Source organism: Phaseolus vulgaris, chromosome 2 (genome assembly GCF_000499845.2).
Source record: "Phaseolus vulgaris cultivar G19833 chromosome 2, P. vulgaris v2.0, whole genome shotgun sequence".
In the NCBI taxonomy this organism is placed as follows: domain Eukaryota; kingdom Viridiplantae; phylum Streptophyta; class Magnoliopsida; order Fabales; family Fabaceae; genus Phaseolus; species Phaseolus vulgaris.
Genome location: NC_023758.2, coordinates 32,694,382 through 32,710,450, shown reverse-complemented (window position 1 = coordinate 32,710,450; position 16,069 = coordinate 32,694,382). Strand labels below are relative to the sequence as shown.

The 16,069-nt window shown below is 35.5% G+C and overlaps 2 protein-coding genes and 1 long non-coding RNA gene across 3 annotated transcripts; 1 reads left to right on the top strand and 2 right to left on the bottom strand.

Moving 5' to 3' along the window:
- Positions 1–598: 598 nt before the first annotated feature.
- LOC137811539 (TMV resistance protein N-like) lies at positions 599–5,301 on the top strand. Its single transcript, XM_068613327.1, has 5 exons — positions 599–1,301; positions 1,525–2,626; positions 2,842–3,120; positions 3,232–4,014; positions 4,117–5,301. The coding sequence occupies exons 1-5, from the start codon at positions 799–801 to the stop codon at positions 5,155–5,157; spliced, it is 3,708 nt and encodes a 1,235-aa protein (XP_068469428.1). The 5' UTR covers positions 599–798; the 3' UTR covers positions 5,158–5,301.
- A 232-nt stretch (positions 5,302–5,533) lies between these two features.
- LOC137811540 (uncharacterized) lies at positions 5,534–7,335 on the bottom strand. Its single transcript, XR_011081094.1, has 2 exons — positions 6,812–7,335; positions 5,534–5,968 (listed from the first exon to the last, which is right to left on the bottom strand). It is a non-coding gene; the product is annotated as an uncharacterized lncRNA (long non-coding RNA).
- A 3,191-nt stretch (positions 7,336–10,526) lies between these two features.
- Positions 10,527–12,438, bottom strand: LOC137809708 (protein FEZ-like). Its single transcript, XM_068610802.1, has 3 exons — positions 12,066–12,438; positions 11,654–11,958; positions 10,527–11,507 (listed from the first exon to the last, which is right to left on the bottom strand). The coding sequence occupies exons 1-3, from the start codon at positions 12,247–12,249 to the stop codon at positions 10,791–10,793; spliced, it is 1,206 nt and encodes a 401-aa protein (XP_068466903.1). The 5' UTR covers positions 12,250–12,438; the 3' UTR covers positions 10,527–10,790.
- Between the last annotated feature and the right edge of the window lie 3,631 nt (positions 12,439–16,069).

Sequence of the window (16,069 nt, the reverse complement as noted above, 5' to 3'; positions counted from 1 at the left end):
TACTTATTTTCAATTTTGACTCAATTTAATTTTTTTTATATATTTTACAAAATCTGTAATTTTGATTTTCAATTATTTATTTATAATTTTTGTTCTAATTTTTTTGATAACTTTATTTATAATTTTACGTATATTTTTTTTCAATTTTAATCATTCATACTTTTATTTAATTTTTAGTTTAATTATGCGTCATTTTTATTATTTTCTAGTTAGTAAAATGGTGAAAACACATTATAGCTGTATTTCTTTTTCTTGGATTGAAGACGAAAACAATTATAAAATAGAAGACTGATTTTTTTTCAAACTGAAAATTAAACAAAGATATGAATAATAAAAACTAAGGGATGTGTAAAAAAATTCAAGACCAAAAAATGGATGATTAAAAATCAAAAGATTAAGTTGTGAGAAAAAAAACTACAAGACCGTAAAATATAAGATGAAAAATACAATGGTGATTTTATTTTAATAGTAAAGCTTTATAATTGTAAACATCTTTTTAATTATATTTTTAGTTACTAATAATATTTTAAGTAGTTGTTACTAATCATTTCAGACATGTATATGACTTTTTTCTTGCAAAAGCAACTTATTCAAATATTTGCTAATGAATGCCAGAAGTCAACTAGATGTTCACACTTTCAACGAAGCTTCGTGGATATTGCACGCTGCTTCAATCAACTATGTGATCTTCTTTTATTGTTTGACTCATTACAGCACCTACGGATTCTTTCACAATCTTCACAACAAGTTCCAATTTTCACTTCTGAAACTAAAGGCTTTTGTTACATAGTTACCATCATGAGACAGCTACCGTCTTCATCATCATCTTCTTCTTCCACTTGTGAATGGACCCATGATGTGTTCCTCAGTTTCAGAGGCGATGACACTCGAAGTGGCTTCACTGGCAACCTACACAAGTCTCTTTGTGACAGGGGAATTCACACCTTCATAGATGATGAGGGGCTCAGAAAAGGGGAAGAGATTAGACCTGCTCTTTTCAAGGCTATTGAGCAGTCTAGAATTGCCATTGTTGTTTTCTCTGAAAATTATGCTGAGTCAACTTATTGTCTTGAAGAACTTGCCATGATCCTTGAGTGCATAGTGAAAAAGGGTCGACTTCTTTGGCCAGTGTTTTACGGGGTTACCCCATCTTATGTGCGGTTTCAGAAGGGTTCTTATGGGAAAGCATTGGCCAAGCTTGGAGAAAGATTCAAGAATGACCAGGAGAAGCTGCAAAAATGGAAGCTAGCTCTACAAGAAGCTGCTGATTTGTCTGGTTGCCATTTCAAACTCAAACAAGGGTACTCTGTCTTTGATTCTTACAAATGTTGATTCTGTTGTTGTTTCTTTCTTTTATTTTTCTGATATGTTTCAATATAATTAAGAAACACAAATTCAGGAAAAAAAGTTCGTAAGTAAAATATACTCCTTCACAAAGATATACTGAGATTTGAATTTGTGCCTGAAAATGGGCATGGATTTGATGCATTTGGATAACTTTATATGTATTTTGTATTTGGGTAGGTATGAACATGAACTTATTGGGACAATTGTTGAAGAGGTTTCCAAAAGAATAAATCGTAGCCCTTTACATGTGGCTAATTATCCAATTGGACTGAAGTCTAGAGTACAAGACGTGAACTCACTTTTGGATGTTGGATCTAATGGAGGAGTAAGCATGGTTGGGATTTACGGAATCGGGGGAATAGGTAAGACTGCAATCGCATGTGCAGTGTACAATGTCATTGCTGATCAATTTGAAGGTCAGTGTTTCCTTGGTGATATTAGACAAAAATCAATGAAGTATGACTTAGTACAACTTCAGGAGATAATACTTTCTGAAATGGTTGGGGAGAAGAGTATCAAGTTGGGGAGTATTAATAGGGGAATGTCAGTATTGAAAAGCAAGCTTCAAAGAAAGAAAGTTCTTTTGATTCTTGATGATGTTGATAAATTGGAGCAGTTAAAGGCACTTGCTGGTGATCTTTCCTGGTTTGGTGATGGCAGCAAAATCATTGTCACAACAAGGAATAGACATTTTTTACGTGTACATGGTGTTGAAAGAACATATGAAGCAAAAGGATTAGATGATAAAGAAGCACTTGAGTTGTTTAGTTGGCATGCTTTTAAAAGCAATGAAGTTGGTCCAGGTTACTTGGATATCTCCAAGCGTGCAGTATTTTATTCCAATGGCCTTCCATTGGCCTTGGAAATAATAGGTTCTAACTTGAATGGTATAACAATGTCTGAATGGGAAGCAGCATTAGATACCATTGAAAGAATCCCAGATGAAGATATTCAGGAAAAACTAAAAGTAAGCTATGATGGTTTGAAGGGAAATGAGAAGGATGTTTTCCTTGACATTGCTTGTTTCTTAAGAGGCTACCATTTGAAAGATGTCATAAGTTTATTGCTCCAAAGTCGTGGTTTCTCACCTGAGTATGTTATTCGCATGTTGGTAGATAAATCTCTTATAAAGATCGATCAATATGGTTTTGTGCTAATGCATAACTTGGTAGAGGACATGGGCAGAGAAATTGTTAGGCAAGAATCACCATCAGAACCTGGAAAACGCAGTAGATTATGGTTTTATGAGGATATTGTTGATGTTTTAGAAAATGACAAGGTACGTGTACTATTATGTTTTTCTTTTTGCACTTGCACAAAACTGTTTTGACAAGTACGCTATAGAGGCCATGATTCTTAACTTCTTTTTTGAAGTTGTATTCATAAAATTTGTTAACAATTGGATAATTTGCTTTATGACTTGGAAACTTGTCTAAATTTGTACATGATATTCTCAACAAATAATAACTTGTTAATATTCTTTTGGCTTAAAAGGGAACTGATACAATTGAAGTAATCATGCTACACTTGCCAAAGAACAGGGAAGTTCTATGGAATGGAATTGAGCTCAAGAAGATGACAAACTTAAAAATGCTAAGTATTGAAAATGCTGACTTTTCTAGAGGCCCTGAATTTCTCCCAAGTAGTTTGAGAGTACTAAAGTGGCGGGGATATCCTACACAGTCTTTGCCACCTGAATATGATCCAAGGAGACTTGTTATGTTAGACTTGTCTCTGAGTCGCAGTATATTGTGCAAACAACTCAACCTGATGGTATGCACAATTGATATCTTTCTTGAAATGTTTTGTTTGTTTTATATATTTATATTTATAAACTGCATCTGGAAATTTCCAAAACTAATTATTTTTAGTTTGGCTTACCAGAAGTTCGAGTCTCTGAGTGAAATGGTTTTAAGAGGATGCAGATTCATAAAACAGGTACCTGACATGTCTGGAGCCAAAAATTTAAGAAAGCTGTGTCTTGATAACTGCAAGAATTTAGTGGAAGTTCATAATTCCATCGGACTTCTTGACAAACTAAAATGGTTCACTGCTATTGGATGCACCAGTCTAAGGACTTTTCCCCATAGCTTCAAGTTAACATCACTTGAATATCTGTCTCTCAGAAAATGCTCAAGCCTCCAGCGTTTGCCATACATATTAGAAGAAATGAAACATATGAAAAATCTTGACCTGTGTGGAACTAATATTGAAGAATTGCCATATTCGTTTAGGAAACTCACTGGGCTTAAATATTTAGTACTAGACAAGTGCAAGAGGCTTAATCAGATCCCAATAAGTATTTTGATGTTACCAAAACTTGAGAGATTGACAGCTGTAAAATGTGGACGATATGTAAATTTGATCCTTGGTAAAAGTGAAGGACAAGGAAGATTTGTTTCATCTGAGTCTTTGAGAGATTTTAGATTAAACTACAATGATTTGACACCCACCACCAGCTTCCCCAATGTAGAATTCTTAGTCCTAACTGGCTGTGCTTTCAAAGTCCTTCCCGAATGCATCAGTCAATGTCGCTTTCTAAAGAATCTAGTTTTGGACAACTGCAAGGAGCTTCAAGAAATCAGAGGGGTTCCTCCAAAGATAAAATATCTGTCGGCAATAAATTGCACATTATTGTCCCGTGAGTCTCGAAACATGTTGAATCAGGTAAGGTTTCTTACTCTCTTTATTAATCTCACAAGCGCAGTTGTCTACATCCTGTTAACTGTTAAAACTCATTATGCTTTTTCTATATATTGTGGCCAACAGAGATTACATGAGGGTGGGGGCACAGATTTTTCCCTTCCAGGAACAAGGTTACCAGAATGGTTTGATCATTGTACTAGGGGGCCATCTCTGTCTTTCTGGTTTCGTAACAAATTTCCAAGGATGGCTCTAGCTGTTGTTGGAGTTTTAGACAAGCAAGGCAGTTTTCCCATGTCCAGATTCCACCTGCTCATCAATGGCATTCAAAAGCTGCATTGCCATTTCACTGTGCAATCAAAATTAATCGCATATCATATATTCTTGTCCGATGTGCAGCTCAAGTCCTACAATGGTGGATTGGAAAGTGTGTATGGGGAGGATGGGTGGAACCATCTTGAGGTTTCATACGTGGGACCAAGAGCCTTTCCACATTCATGCAGAACCAAGAAAGGAACCATTAAGTGGATGGGAGTTCATGTTTACAAGAATAAAACAAACATGCAGGATATCCGGTTCATAAATCCTTGGTGTCCAAAAAGAGCTTTTAGTGAACTTTCCAAGCCTGATTTGGAAGAAAGTTTTCAGTCATTGCCCAAAAGAATCCGTGTATCACAACGCAAGGAAATTTGTGAGGCACCACGTACGAAGCAGCATCAAGCTAAGCGTGGTTATCATGGTGTATCACAGAGGCTATGGTTGGCAATTTGTAGCATTGTAGCTCCTCCAGATGTTAAAGTCCTGATGTGGAATATTTGCCGAGATGATTTGCCAACTTTTGAATACCTTTTCAGGAGAAAGCTTGTAATTAGTCCACTCTGCCCCATTTGTGGAACGGAGCCTGAAACAGTTGAACATGTGTTCCTGTTTTGTCCATGGACACGACCCCTTTGGTTCGGAAGTGATTTCCAGTGGCGCGTTGATGTTAAAGAAGTTCAAAGCTTTCAACTTTGGCTTTGGCATAAACTGATGGAGATTCAAAGGGTATATCCAGAAAATGCCAACCAAATATCTGCTCAGGTAGGAAGTATTTGTTGGTCTATCTGGAAAGGAAGGAATGAATTTGTTCTTGAAGGCAAACCTGTCGATCCTTTGATTTTAAGGTAGCTCATCTTGTGTATATGATGAGAATGTAGAGGGATGGAATTTTCACATGTGTGATACAAGTCTAAGAAAAATATTCCCAAGAACAAAAGAAAAAAAAAAGATATCTACATCTTGACCTAACAAACAAAATAAGATTTTGAGATACGTCTCCATGTGTTTGATGTAGATAAACTATAAGTAACCTAGTCATTTGCAAATAACTAAATATAGGATTCTTGAACAAAATTTTAAGCATATATATATCAATCTTTCGAGATATAGAAAATGCATAGTTGATACCAACAAGTTCCATTTGCTTATCTACACAAATACATTAAAGGATAAGTGACATCCCCAACAATGAATTTAACAATACAAAAGCCGAAAAGACACTCGATTATGCATTAAACTTAGCTTTGTCCTTTCTTTGTTTGATTGAAAAAGTAGTGGAACATACATGAAGAACCGTTTCCAACATTCTGAAGTGGCTAAGTGGGGCTATATGCATGACCATTTATTATGTATACATTAAACTTAGAAACACGCTCGTTGCAGAGTAGGAAAATGAAAACAGGCTACTATTTCACAATGTAGAAACACTAAAAACTGAGATCATGAGGGGCCTGAGTACGTTTCAGAATCTGAACTTGAATCTAAACCTGAATCTGAGGTCTCATCGCTATCCTCTTCGTTCCAACTTTTTGTCCGTGTGGGCCAACAATATTCTATATTATCTGCAAGATTCACATTAAGATCACACAGCTTCCTTTTCCCTGAGTTGTTGCAATTCTTCTCCTTCCTTTTGTTTGATATTTCAGTATTCAGATACCACCTATCACCGTATTATATAGATTATGTACAAATGAGAAAGAAAATGATAATCTTACAACCTAGTATATAATAAAATATGTACTTAAATGTTTTACTTATCTAACTTCTTTTTTATATTATTGCATTTATGGTATGAATTACTACACCTTGTGTACACATTGACTTGTTTCTTTTGATTGATTTGAATGAAATAAATGCGGAAGAACTGAGAGGGATTGTAAATAAAACAACTTTTGATAGTTAGAAACTTCAATAGATAATTGGGTCGACAAGTCACACATTGAGTCAAATTAAATATATTTTTTTAAAAATTAACTAAACTTATATTGAATTGAAAAAACTTAATTCAAATTAATCTAGTTAAAATGAATATTCATTTCAAATTAATCTATTTTATTGAATGCAAATTAAATTTACATTAGATTTAAAAAAAAAAACTCCTCTATAAATCCCTTGTATTCCATGTTAAAAAGATAAATCTTGTTAAAATAAAAAACTGAGGGAGTGATTACTTACCCCCATTAAAATAGACCCTTAAATTGTTATATACTGTATCATATTTTTTGTTAATTTTTACAGTAATTGGTTTAGGACATATGGAGCAGACTTTTCAAGTTTACGTCAAACACGACAGAATCCAAATCCGTATTTAAATAAAAATTAAAAAAAGAAAAGTAAAGAAGAAAAGGGAGAAAGAGAGAGTGCCTTGGTGAGGGTGAAGTTCAACTGGTGTTAGATTTGTAGGGTTTTTTGTTAACCGTTCTGTTAATGGGTTGGGGCGATTGGCTGTTAAACGGTCAATCGGAACATAAGCAAATAAATGGCTATGATGAAATATACATACCTTGTTTTTCTTTCATTCTCTCGGTGCGTTTTTTCTCTGGTGCGATCGGAATCTCGTCTAGGTTTCCCTCCTCCTTGTGCTGGTGTTCTTCTGGATCTCGTAAGAGAAAGCGTAGACCCTTTAGTGTGTAGCACCTGGGTACAACTACAACAGGGAGATTGGGATGCTATCCGACTGCGCTTAACGGAGCGAAGTAACGTGTCGTCGTTTTGAATGATACATGAACATTCTGTGTTGATCAAATCGTACAACTCAAGCTTGGGCAACAAGTCAGCAATGATAGCAGCTCCACACATGCCTTATTATACAGAATAGGGTTTGCGGGCTTTTGTAGTTGGTAAGCAATTGCAACCAATTTGATTAGAAATATGATTGTATTATATAAAGATGTGAATCGATTCTTACGCTGATAAATAGTGAGATGAGCTCGATGTCGCAATCAAACTTATCTCTCTGTGGGTTTGTACTATGTAAACTGTGTGCCGGTACTTGGAAATATCACTCCATTGCACCTTCAAATCAAACTCATAGAATGATAACACCGCATAAAGTTAGGCTTTGTTTGGATTAGAGAGTGGAAAGTTGAGAGTGAAGGGAGTAGAAGTATGAAGAAAGTTAAGGTTGTTTGGATTGAGATATATTAGAGTAGATGTGTGAGAAAAATTTATTGAAATTTGTGAGTGATGTGTTGGTTGTAAGAATATTATAAATTATTTGTGAGTGATGTGTTGGTTGTAAGAAAGTTAGGCTTTGTTTGGATTAGAGAGTGACGAGAGTAGAAAGTTGAGAGTGAGGGGAGTAGAAGTATGAAGAAAGTTGAGGTTGTTTGGATTGAGATATATTAGAGTAGATGTGTGAGAAAAATTTATTGAAATTTGTGAGTGATGTGTTGGTTGTAAGAATATTATAAATTATTTGTGAGTGATGTGTTGGTTGTAAGAAAGTTAGGCTTTGTTTGGATTAGAGAGTGACAGAGTGGAAAGTTGAGAGTGAGGGGAGTAGAAGTATGAAGAAAGTTGAGGTTGTTTGGATTGGGATATATTAGAGTAGATGTGTGAGAAAAATTTATTGAAATTTGTGACTGATGTGTTGGTTGTAAGAATATTATAAATTATTTTAAATAGTAAAATTTGTAAGATTACAAATTTACCCTTGTATATAAAAGAAGAATAAATAATGATGAATCATTTTTCATATTTTAGTTAATTAAAATAATTTTAAGTTTCATTTATAAATAAAAAAATATAAAATTGAAAGAAATCATGAATTATAATTTTAAGTTTAAGTATAATTTGATTATTTAACATTTTATTTATTTTATTTTATTTTTTACTTAACTGAATTTATTTACATAATTTTAATATTATATATGAATTTTTAAATTATGTTATGTTATATATATAAATATATATAAAATTAATTTTAATAATGATTATTATTATTATGAATAGAAAAATGAATATATTTTAAAAAGAAAATAAATATTTAGAATATAACATGAATATTGTCAAAATATATAATATAAAGTCATTATATTTAATCTAGAAAGAGATATAAAGACACGTTAATTTGTTTGTAATTTTGAAATTATGTAAAAATGAAGAACATAATAATATTAATTAGAAAAGGAAAAGACACCCTCAGTAATAACATTTTAATCATTCTTGTGGAGACCTTCAAACGGTTTTCTAGAAGACATATCTTATTCCGTTGTATGATAATAATTGCATCTTGTTCATCGGTAATGTCTTCAATGCACCATTTGAAAAAATTACAGTCTAGAACCATGCCACTTCTAATCTGTTTTCAAGAAAACAATAAAATTGAACAATGAATAAGTTCAAAATAACATTCTTAAGTTTGTATTAAACCTAATTAAATAAATTTTACCTTGTAGTTGGGACAACCCCAAAAAATTTTCCAACATTTTTTCCTGTTGTCGCTATTCTCAAAACAACAAACTGTCCACAATCACAAATAGGAGCAACGAAGGTACTTATGCTCCCAGTAACATGGGTAAAAGTACCACGTTTTTGCACACTACAATCAGTACAACTAGATGACGACGTGTTCTGATACACAGACATTGAATGACACTTAACCAATGTTGTCGAAGTTCCGTATTAGGGTTTAGGGACACAAATATGATTTATGCATAATAGAAATAAAATGGTAAAAAGTTGCATTCAAAACAATATGATTATGTAAATAAGTAGCATGAAAAATAGCATAAAACCTTAATATTAAATAACAATTTGTCAATGATCAACGACAAAAATAACAATAACAATTAATTAATGTTCAACATGAAAATTAGAAATAAAAATAACAATGACAATAACATAATGATAACACAATCAATGGCCTTGATGACGTCGAATATCATTCAGAGTATCCTCAATTTGGTTCATCCTTTGATCAACCCTATCAATGCGGGTATTCATGTTTTGTATGTCGAACAAAATTTGAGTTAACAATTTGGTTTGATTGGGGATTGCCGCCTTAGGTTGACCACCTTCAACATCTTGTGTTGGCAATTCATCCTCTTCATCATCTTCTTCGTGTGCATGGTGAGGCCTACCAAGTTGCCATACGCCATTGACCTGGAATATATTTTATTTAATTTTGTCATACTTTTTTTCCCAAAGTAATGATTCTAGCCTAGCATTATTGCTTGTTCATTCGACAAGTCGAAGCCATACACCTGCAAGATCCTCGTTATCAAATTTGCATATGGGAGAGACATCTTGTTATCCCGACATTTGATGATGTGTTGCATGATGTAATGAGGTCAATTAATGAGTACAATATTTTTTATTAACCACAACATGAAAATATCTTCATTCAGTAGTTGTGTAAAGTTGCTTCCACGAGGGCACAAGATATGCACTCATGTGTAATGCAACAGTCGGTCATTCATTTTCAAACTACCGACATTTTTTAGATTTTCACCTTCAACATCTTCACGAATCATGGACGATAATGCCAGTGCTTGATCAAAATTCAGTTCCTCAGGGATCGTCCCAGGGGTTAACTTAAGACTGTCATACTGTAGATGAGCAATGGTCATCCAATCCATTTCTTGAATGTGTATCATCCTTCTGCAAATGTCAATGGCAAGGTGACCAACATGTGTGATTTTTACATTTGTATAAAATACTCTTACCAAGTCCTCATAATACGAAAGATTAATTCCAAGGAAAGGTTGTAAACCTTGCCAATTCAGAACATTATGGAATTCAAATCCTAATTAATAATAATATGTATAAATTGTATCAATAATAATAAGTATAATAAAAATGGTAATATGATAAAAAATTTGTTTAGTCTAAAGATAAATAAAATTAAAAAAAATATAATAAATAAAAATATTTGAGAGATACTCTAACCCTATTAAAAAAATCTATGTCCAACCCCGCACGTCTCACTTAAACCTGAAGGATTTTTTTCACATATACTAAAACGCATTAAGTTCCCACTATAAAATCATCACATGAATATACATAGAACTACCATTAGGGTATTGTTTTACACTCACACCTTAATATAATTAGCATAACATTTTGTTTCACGAGGGAATTGAATTCAATTAAACATAGAAGTTTTAACCAACACACTAGGTTGGTTTTAAAATAAAAATAATTATTATTAACATTTTATTATAAGATTTTAATTTTGAATCTAATAAGAAAATATATAAAAAAAACTCACAAAATTTGAATATAGAAATTTCACTTTCTCTTAAAGTCATTTTTTAAAACATAAACATTGCTTTCAAAATTCTTTCTACAAACATTAGATAGTTGACATCTTGTCTGGAGTAACAAATTAAAAAGGTTCGGAGTCCTAACTAAAAGATCTACATGCATGAAAACTGAATAGAAATACACTAGCTAATCCCGGCTTGTTAGAATTGGCTTCTAATATATGTAAATTGGACCAAGTATAGTCCTTGGTTGTAGAATAAGTACAAGGTTTATCACAAGGACAAAGATGAACTATCCCAAAGCACATTTGGCTTCCATGCATCGCCAATACTGATTGGAAACCCAGTGGATCGCACTGTCTCCGATTGTTGCTCACCAACATGAGCCACATCCACATTAGGAATCTTTATAAATACGTTGTCATCGTGGTTGCCAAAGCTCCCTTGCATTTCACGTAGTAGTGGTATTTGGTAGCCATGCTCCTGTAACCCACCAAAGTTTGTGCTCAATCCCTCAGAGGTCTTACTATTAAATTCCCCAAGCACTGAAGTTGAGGTACTCATTAGCAATGAAGAGACATCCATCGAAGATTTAGCACTGTTTGTTGAAGTTTCAAGAGGACATGAGAATATTAAACCAGTGCTAAGGTCTCCATTTGAAATGGGTAACAGATCTAAGGGCTTGTAAAGCATTAATGGATTAATAATTGGTTTGTTATAAGAAGATAGAATATCTATAGGACAAGGGGTGCTAGTAGTAGTGGTTGAGTGTTGTGTGTCATTGTGATTAAAAGTACAAAACTGGCTGGCTAAGCTAGTTTTCTTTGGAAATAGCATGTTTGCTGTAGAAAATTGGTTGCCATATCTATCAGTGCCTAACATATGATCTGAAGTGGTGGTTTCAGGCAAGGGTGAGACCCAAGAGTGAGAGAGAGCTCTTTGTGCTGTAGCATTGGTTTTCTTGAAGATTCTGCAGATTGCCCAGGATTCCTGCAAGTTCAAAAACAAGTTATTGGCAATAAATAATAAGTCAAACCAAGAAAAACGTTGTCTCCCATTGTTTTTCCTATATCATTTTTACCAAATAATCCTAATATGGTGGTTTTTGAAATATTGGTTTTAGAAGTTTTACTCACGTTAGCAGGAATGGTCTTGTCCATGAACTTCTTAGGGGATGAGGATGGGTTAGTGAGAGAAGGTAGTCTAAACTCATGCATCATCCAATCAGTTTTAATCCCTTTGGCAGCTCTACCTTTGTAGAACACAAGGGACTTCTTCAGACCAATACACTTGGAACCCTCCGAGGAATATATAGGGCGATCCGTCCCTGTAGCCTTCCAGAACCCAGCTCCAGTTACCCTATTAGGCCTTGCACTGTTCCTGTACTTTCTGTCTCTTGGACAGTAGAAATACCACTCTTTCTCCCCAGTGGTGGCCAACTCTACACATCACAAGCACATAAAAAATGAAAAGTTTGTTAGATACTTGGATAAAATAAAAAGGGTACAACAGTTTATACGTGAATTAAGCCAGTGTGTGTTCTCTTACTTGGAAGATCCCAAGGATCATACTTATAGATATCAAGCTGCTTGATGAGCTCAATAGAAAGAGGACTCTGCTGAATCTTTCTCTTAAGGTAAAATCCAACAAGCTCCTCGTCTGTTGGATGAAACCTGAAACCCGGTAGCATAACCTCATCCAGTTTCTCACCATTATCATTTCTCTCTTCCATCTCTTAGCCTAATCTTGTGCTCAAAAATAGAAAAAGATAGACCCTTGTTGCCCCTATAAGATTTAACCAAAACTTGTGAAAAAGAGAGATGCGGTTTAAGGGTTTGAACTAATTAACCCTAAAAGAAGTGCATTAATTTGAAGTGCAGTTTGAGAAGAGTAAAAGAGCAAAGAAGAGGAAGGAGAGAGTGAAATTCACTCAATGTGAAGAAGCCATTATATGCTTCCTGAAAAGGGTTCTGCATCCGAAGGTTCAGCCACCTTTTGTGGTGACGTTTAAAGGAGTGCGTGTTTCGCGAGGCTTGGTTTTTAGTTGATATATACATGAGAAGAAGAAGCAAAAGGCAAGGCTCTAAAAAAGAGAACACCCGTACTATACCATGAAACAAATCTAAGTCACGGAGATTTTAACAGCCATTTTTTTCTGTGATTAGTTTATGACCCAAAAGGTGGAATCTCAATAAACCACCAAAGTAGCAGCATCTAGGGATTACGATCAAATACCATTTCAACATATTAATCTCATGAAAGCTTAGGCATATCCGCTACAAGCCAAGACAAAGCAAAGTTCCAAGAAAATGATATATTTTATGCATTGTGTTTGTAACTTTTGAAATATCATTTGGAAACGTGGACCAGAACCAGATTCCAAAACACAGCTCAAATATATAATTCAACACAAACTTCCAGTTAGACCCAGCTACGATTATATTATAGGTTTCAAGGCTCCTCAGAGTCCGAAAATCCCGTTTCTATTCCATTCCCCAGAGCTTCTATTCCACTGGTTTTGTCAGGATGAAAAGGTTTAATACTAATTAACAATTCGTTTCTGACAAATTTCAGATAACAACAAACGGACGTGTGATCAAAGTCTAATGTGGTTGAGGGTCCGCTTGAATAAATCATTATTGTATTCCTAATAAATTAAATACAATGTGTTTGCCACCGATTTATCTAATGTCAGAACTGTTAACTTACAACTTCAGCATAGTGCTTCAGCCTATAATACCTTAATTATTTCTCCCGGCTTTCTTCTCAGTTAAAAACTACTTATTTCTACCTTTCTCTTGGCTACAAATGCTTTATAATGTTCGCAGCGTATGATTAAATTAGTTTAGTTTGAAGACAAATATATTTTCTTCATGACTTCTAAAATTTAGAAATGATTATTTTTCGTGAACTGCTATGTGTTGACACTTTTTTTTTATCAAATATATATGTTGATACCGTTATAACATAGGAGATGAAGCAAGACAGGAATATAGATTTTTTCTTCAATGAGTGTAAAATACAATAGGCAATTAATACATATTTATAGACTTGGAGTTATATATTAAGTATGTAAGAAAATATACACACTTATATGAATACAATAGGCAACACACTTATGTATAAGGTTGGAGTGTTCCTATAAGATTTTTAATTAGGTATACACACATAATAAAAGCTTGTCAGTTAGGGGTGTATATATTTGTGTTAATGTTATAGATTGTAGTACAACTCGTCACATAGGCGAGACATTTGAAGTTTCAAAAACTAAGTATAAAAATATTTGAATATTATTATTAAAGTTCACCAAATAAATTATGAAAGTTTTCCAAATATTCAAAATTATTATGAAAGTTCACCAAATGAATTATGAAAGCTCGTCAAATGAATATTTGAAGAAGATTATTATAAAAGCTTTTCAATTAATATTTTACGATTATTATGAAAGCTCGTTAAATGAATTATAAAAGTTCGTCAAATGAATTATGAAAGTTTGCCAAATGAATCATGAAAGCTTGCCAAATGAATATTTTAATATTATTATGAAAATCTCACCAAATAAATATTTTAATATTATTATAAAAGCTTTTCAAATGAATTATGCAAAGCTTACCAAATAAATATTTGAAGATTATTGCCAAATCAATAATGAAAGTGTTAGAAAATTATATAATGTAAATTAATTTTATAATGTGGCTTATGTAAAATAGATTTTTGGCTTTGGACTTAAATGTGATTTAATAAAATAAATTACCCATTGATTAATGTGAGCGGTTATACACATCTTATTATATCTAATCAAAATTAATTTGATGGAGATTGAAAAACATTAAGAACATGGGGTTTTGTCTCTTGAAAGAATGTTGTCTCATTGTTGGCTGTACCGCCCTGGTGGTCGGGTGTGATGACGTGGCATCCTCCTACAGTATAGGCGTGTTGACAAGGCGCCAGGTTGGCAGAAGGGAAGGAAGTCGGGGGGCTCGTGTAGTCGCTAGTTGTTATATTGGCGTGTTCCGATTTCCAGCTTACCAGAATCGGCGATCGCCAGGTTAAAGATGAAGTCGCCAGATGTAGATTCAGGCGACCTAGTCATTGGAGATCGCCAGAGCGAGCACATCGCCGAAGATGAAGGAGAAGCAGATTGTGAAGGCGGCCGGCGAGACCGCAGGGAAGGTGTATGAAGGCCCCTAACTCGCCAGTTCCAGTAGAGATCGCACTCCCAAGTTAGCTATGCACTGGGCAGTACCATGCATAAGTAACTTAGCCAAAATGAGAGTAGAAGCAGCGCCAAGTCAGGGAGCCTCCAGATGATGGCACGTGTGCAGTTGGATGCGAGCCACGTGTCCAAGTCTGTAACTGCCAGGAGAGAGAAAGCTACCAGGTATATAAGAGTTCTTAACAAACTTTCTGAGGTACGCACGTTCAGTTCATACACTTTACGCTTGCGAGTGATAGAGCTGACTGTGAGAAAGGATTTGCACGGTTCTTGTTCTCTTAGTATTTGGTGATACCGTCACTGACTTGAGCGTTGGAGTGCGATCGGCCGCAGCGGCGCCGTTCTGTTTCTTTGCAGGTTCTTGAGGTAGATCCCGAAGAGGAACGGAGGTGAGAAGCGGTGCGCACGTCGATCCTTTGACGAGGCAGTTTCCAGCGTTCCGGTCAACAGGCAGGATCATCAGGCGCCCACCGTGGGGCCGTGTAAAACTTGCTCCCATCCACAGCGTGAGTTTTTGGAGGTTTTCGAAGTTTTCTGCGTGGTTGTGTGCTGGTGCAACCACCGCTTGCTGTTCGCTCGAGTTTCATTCGGTGAATTTGCGTTTTGTACCGTTCGTTTGGCTTCTCGATCGGTGGAGGGAGGTTTCCTGCTGCTTACGCGTAATCTGTTTGGTGGAGGTTCGGGTTCTTTCGTTCGTTTGGTTGTCCGCGGGGAAGCGTTGGTTTCTGGTGAAGTTGTGGTTTTCTTTGAAGGCTTACGGTGTTCTTGAGTTTTCTTGCCCAAGTTTCGCGCTATTTTCTCCGATTGATCGCTGATTCGATCGTGGCTGAAGTGTTGTTCGTTGCATTCCTGTGATTCGCTGAAGTTCATGAGAAAAATGAGAAGCAATCATTCAAGCCCCGTGGCGCCTGTCGCTGCTGAAGGCGACGCCGCCATGACCATGGCGCAGATGGCAGAGATGATGCGCTCGTTGCAGGCAACTGTGGAAGCCTCACGAGTAGAGCAGGCGAGGATACATGAGGACCTGATCGCCTCTCGCGCCAGGAACGAGGAGCTTAGCAAGGTGACTGAGGAGCTGCGTCGAGCTCTTCAGGAGCAGCAAGGACGTTCTTCAGCTGAAGAGGTGGCGCCGTCGACGCCACCTCGTGTTTTCCCAATGCCTTTTGTTCAGGCGATTACCGACACGCTAATTCCCACGAGCGTGGTTCCGGTTAAGGCTGTCTTTACCGGCGTGGAGGATCCAGAGGCTCATCTGACCACGTTCCATACGCAGATGATGCTGTAGGGAGGGTCAGACGCCGTCTACTGCAAGATGTTCGTGAGTACGCTCCAGGGA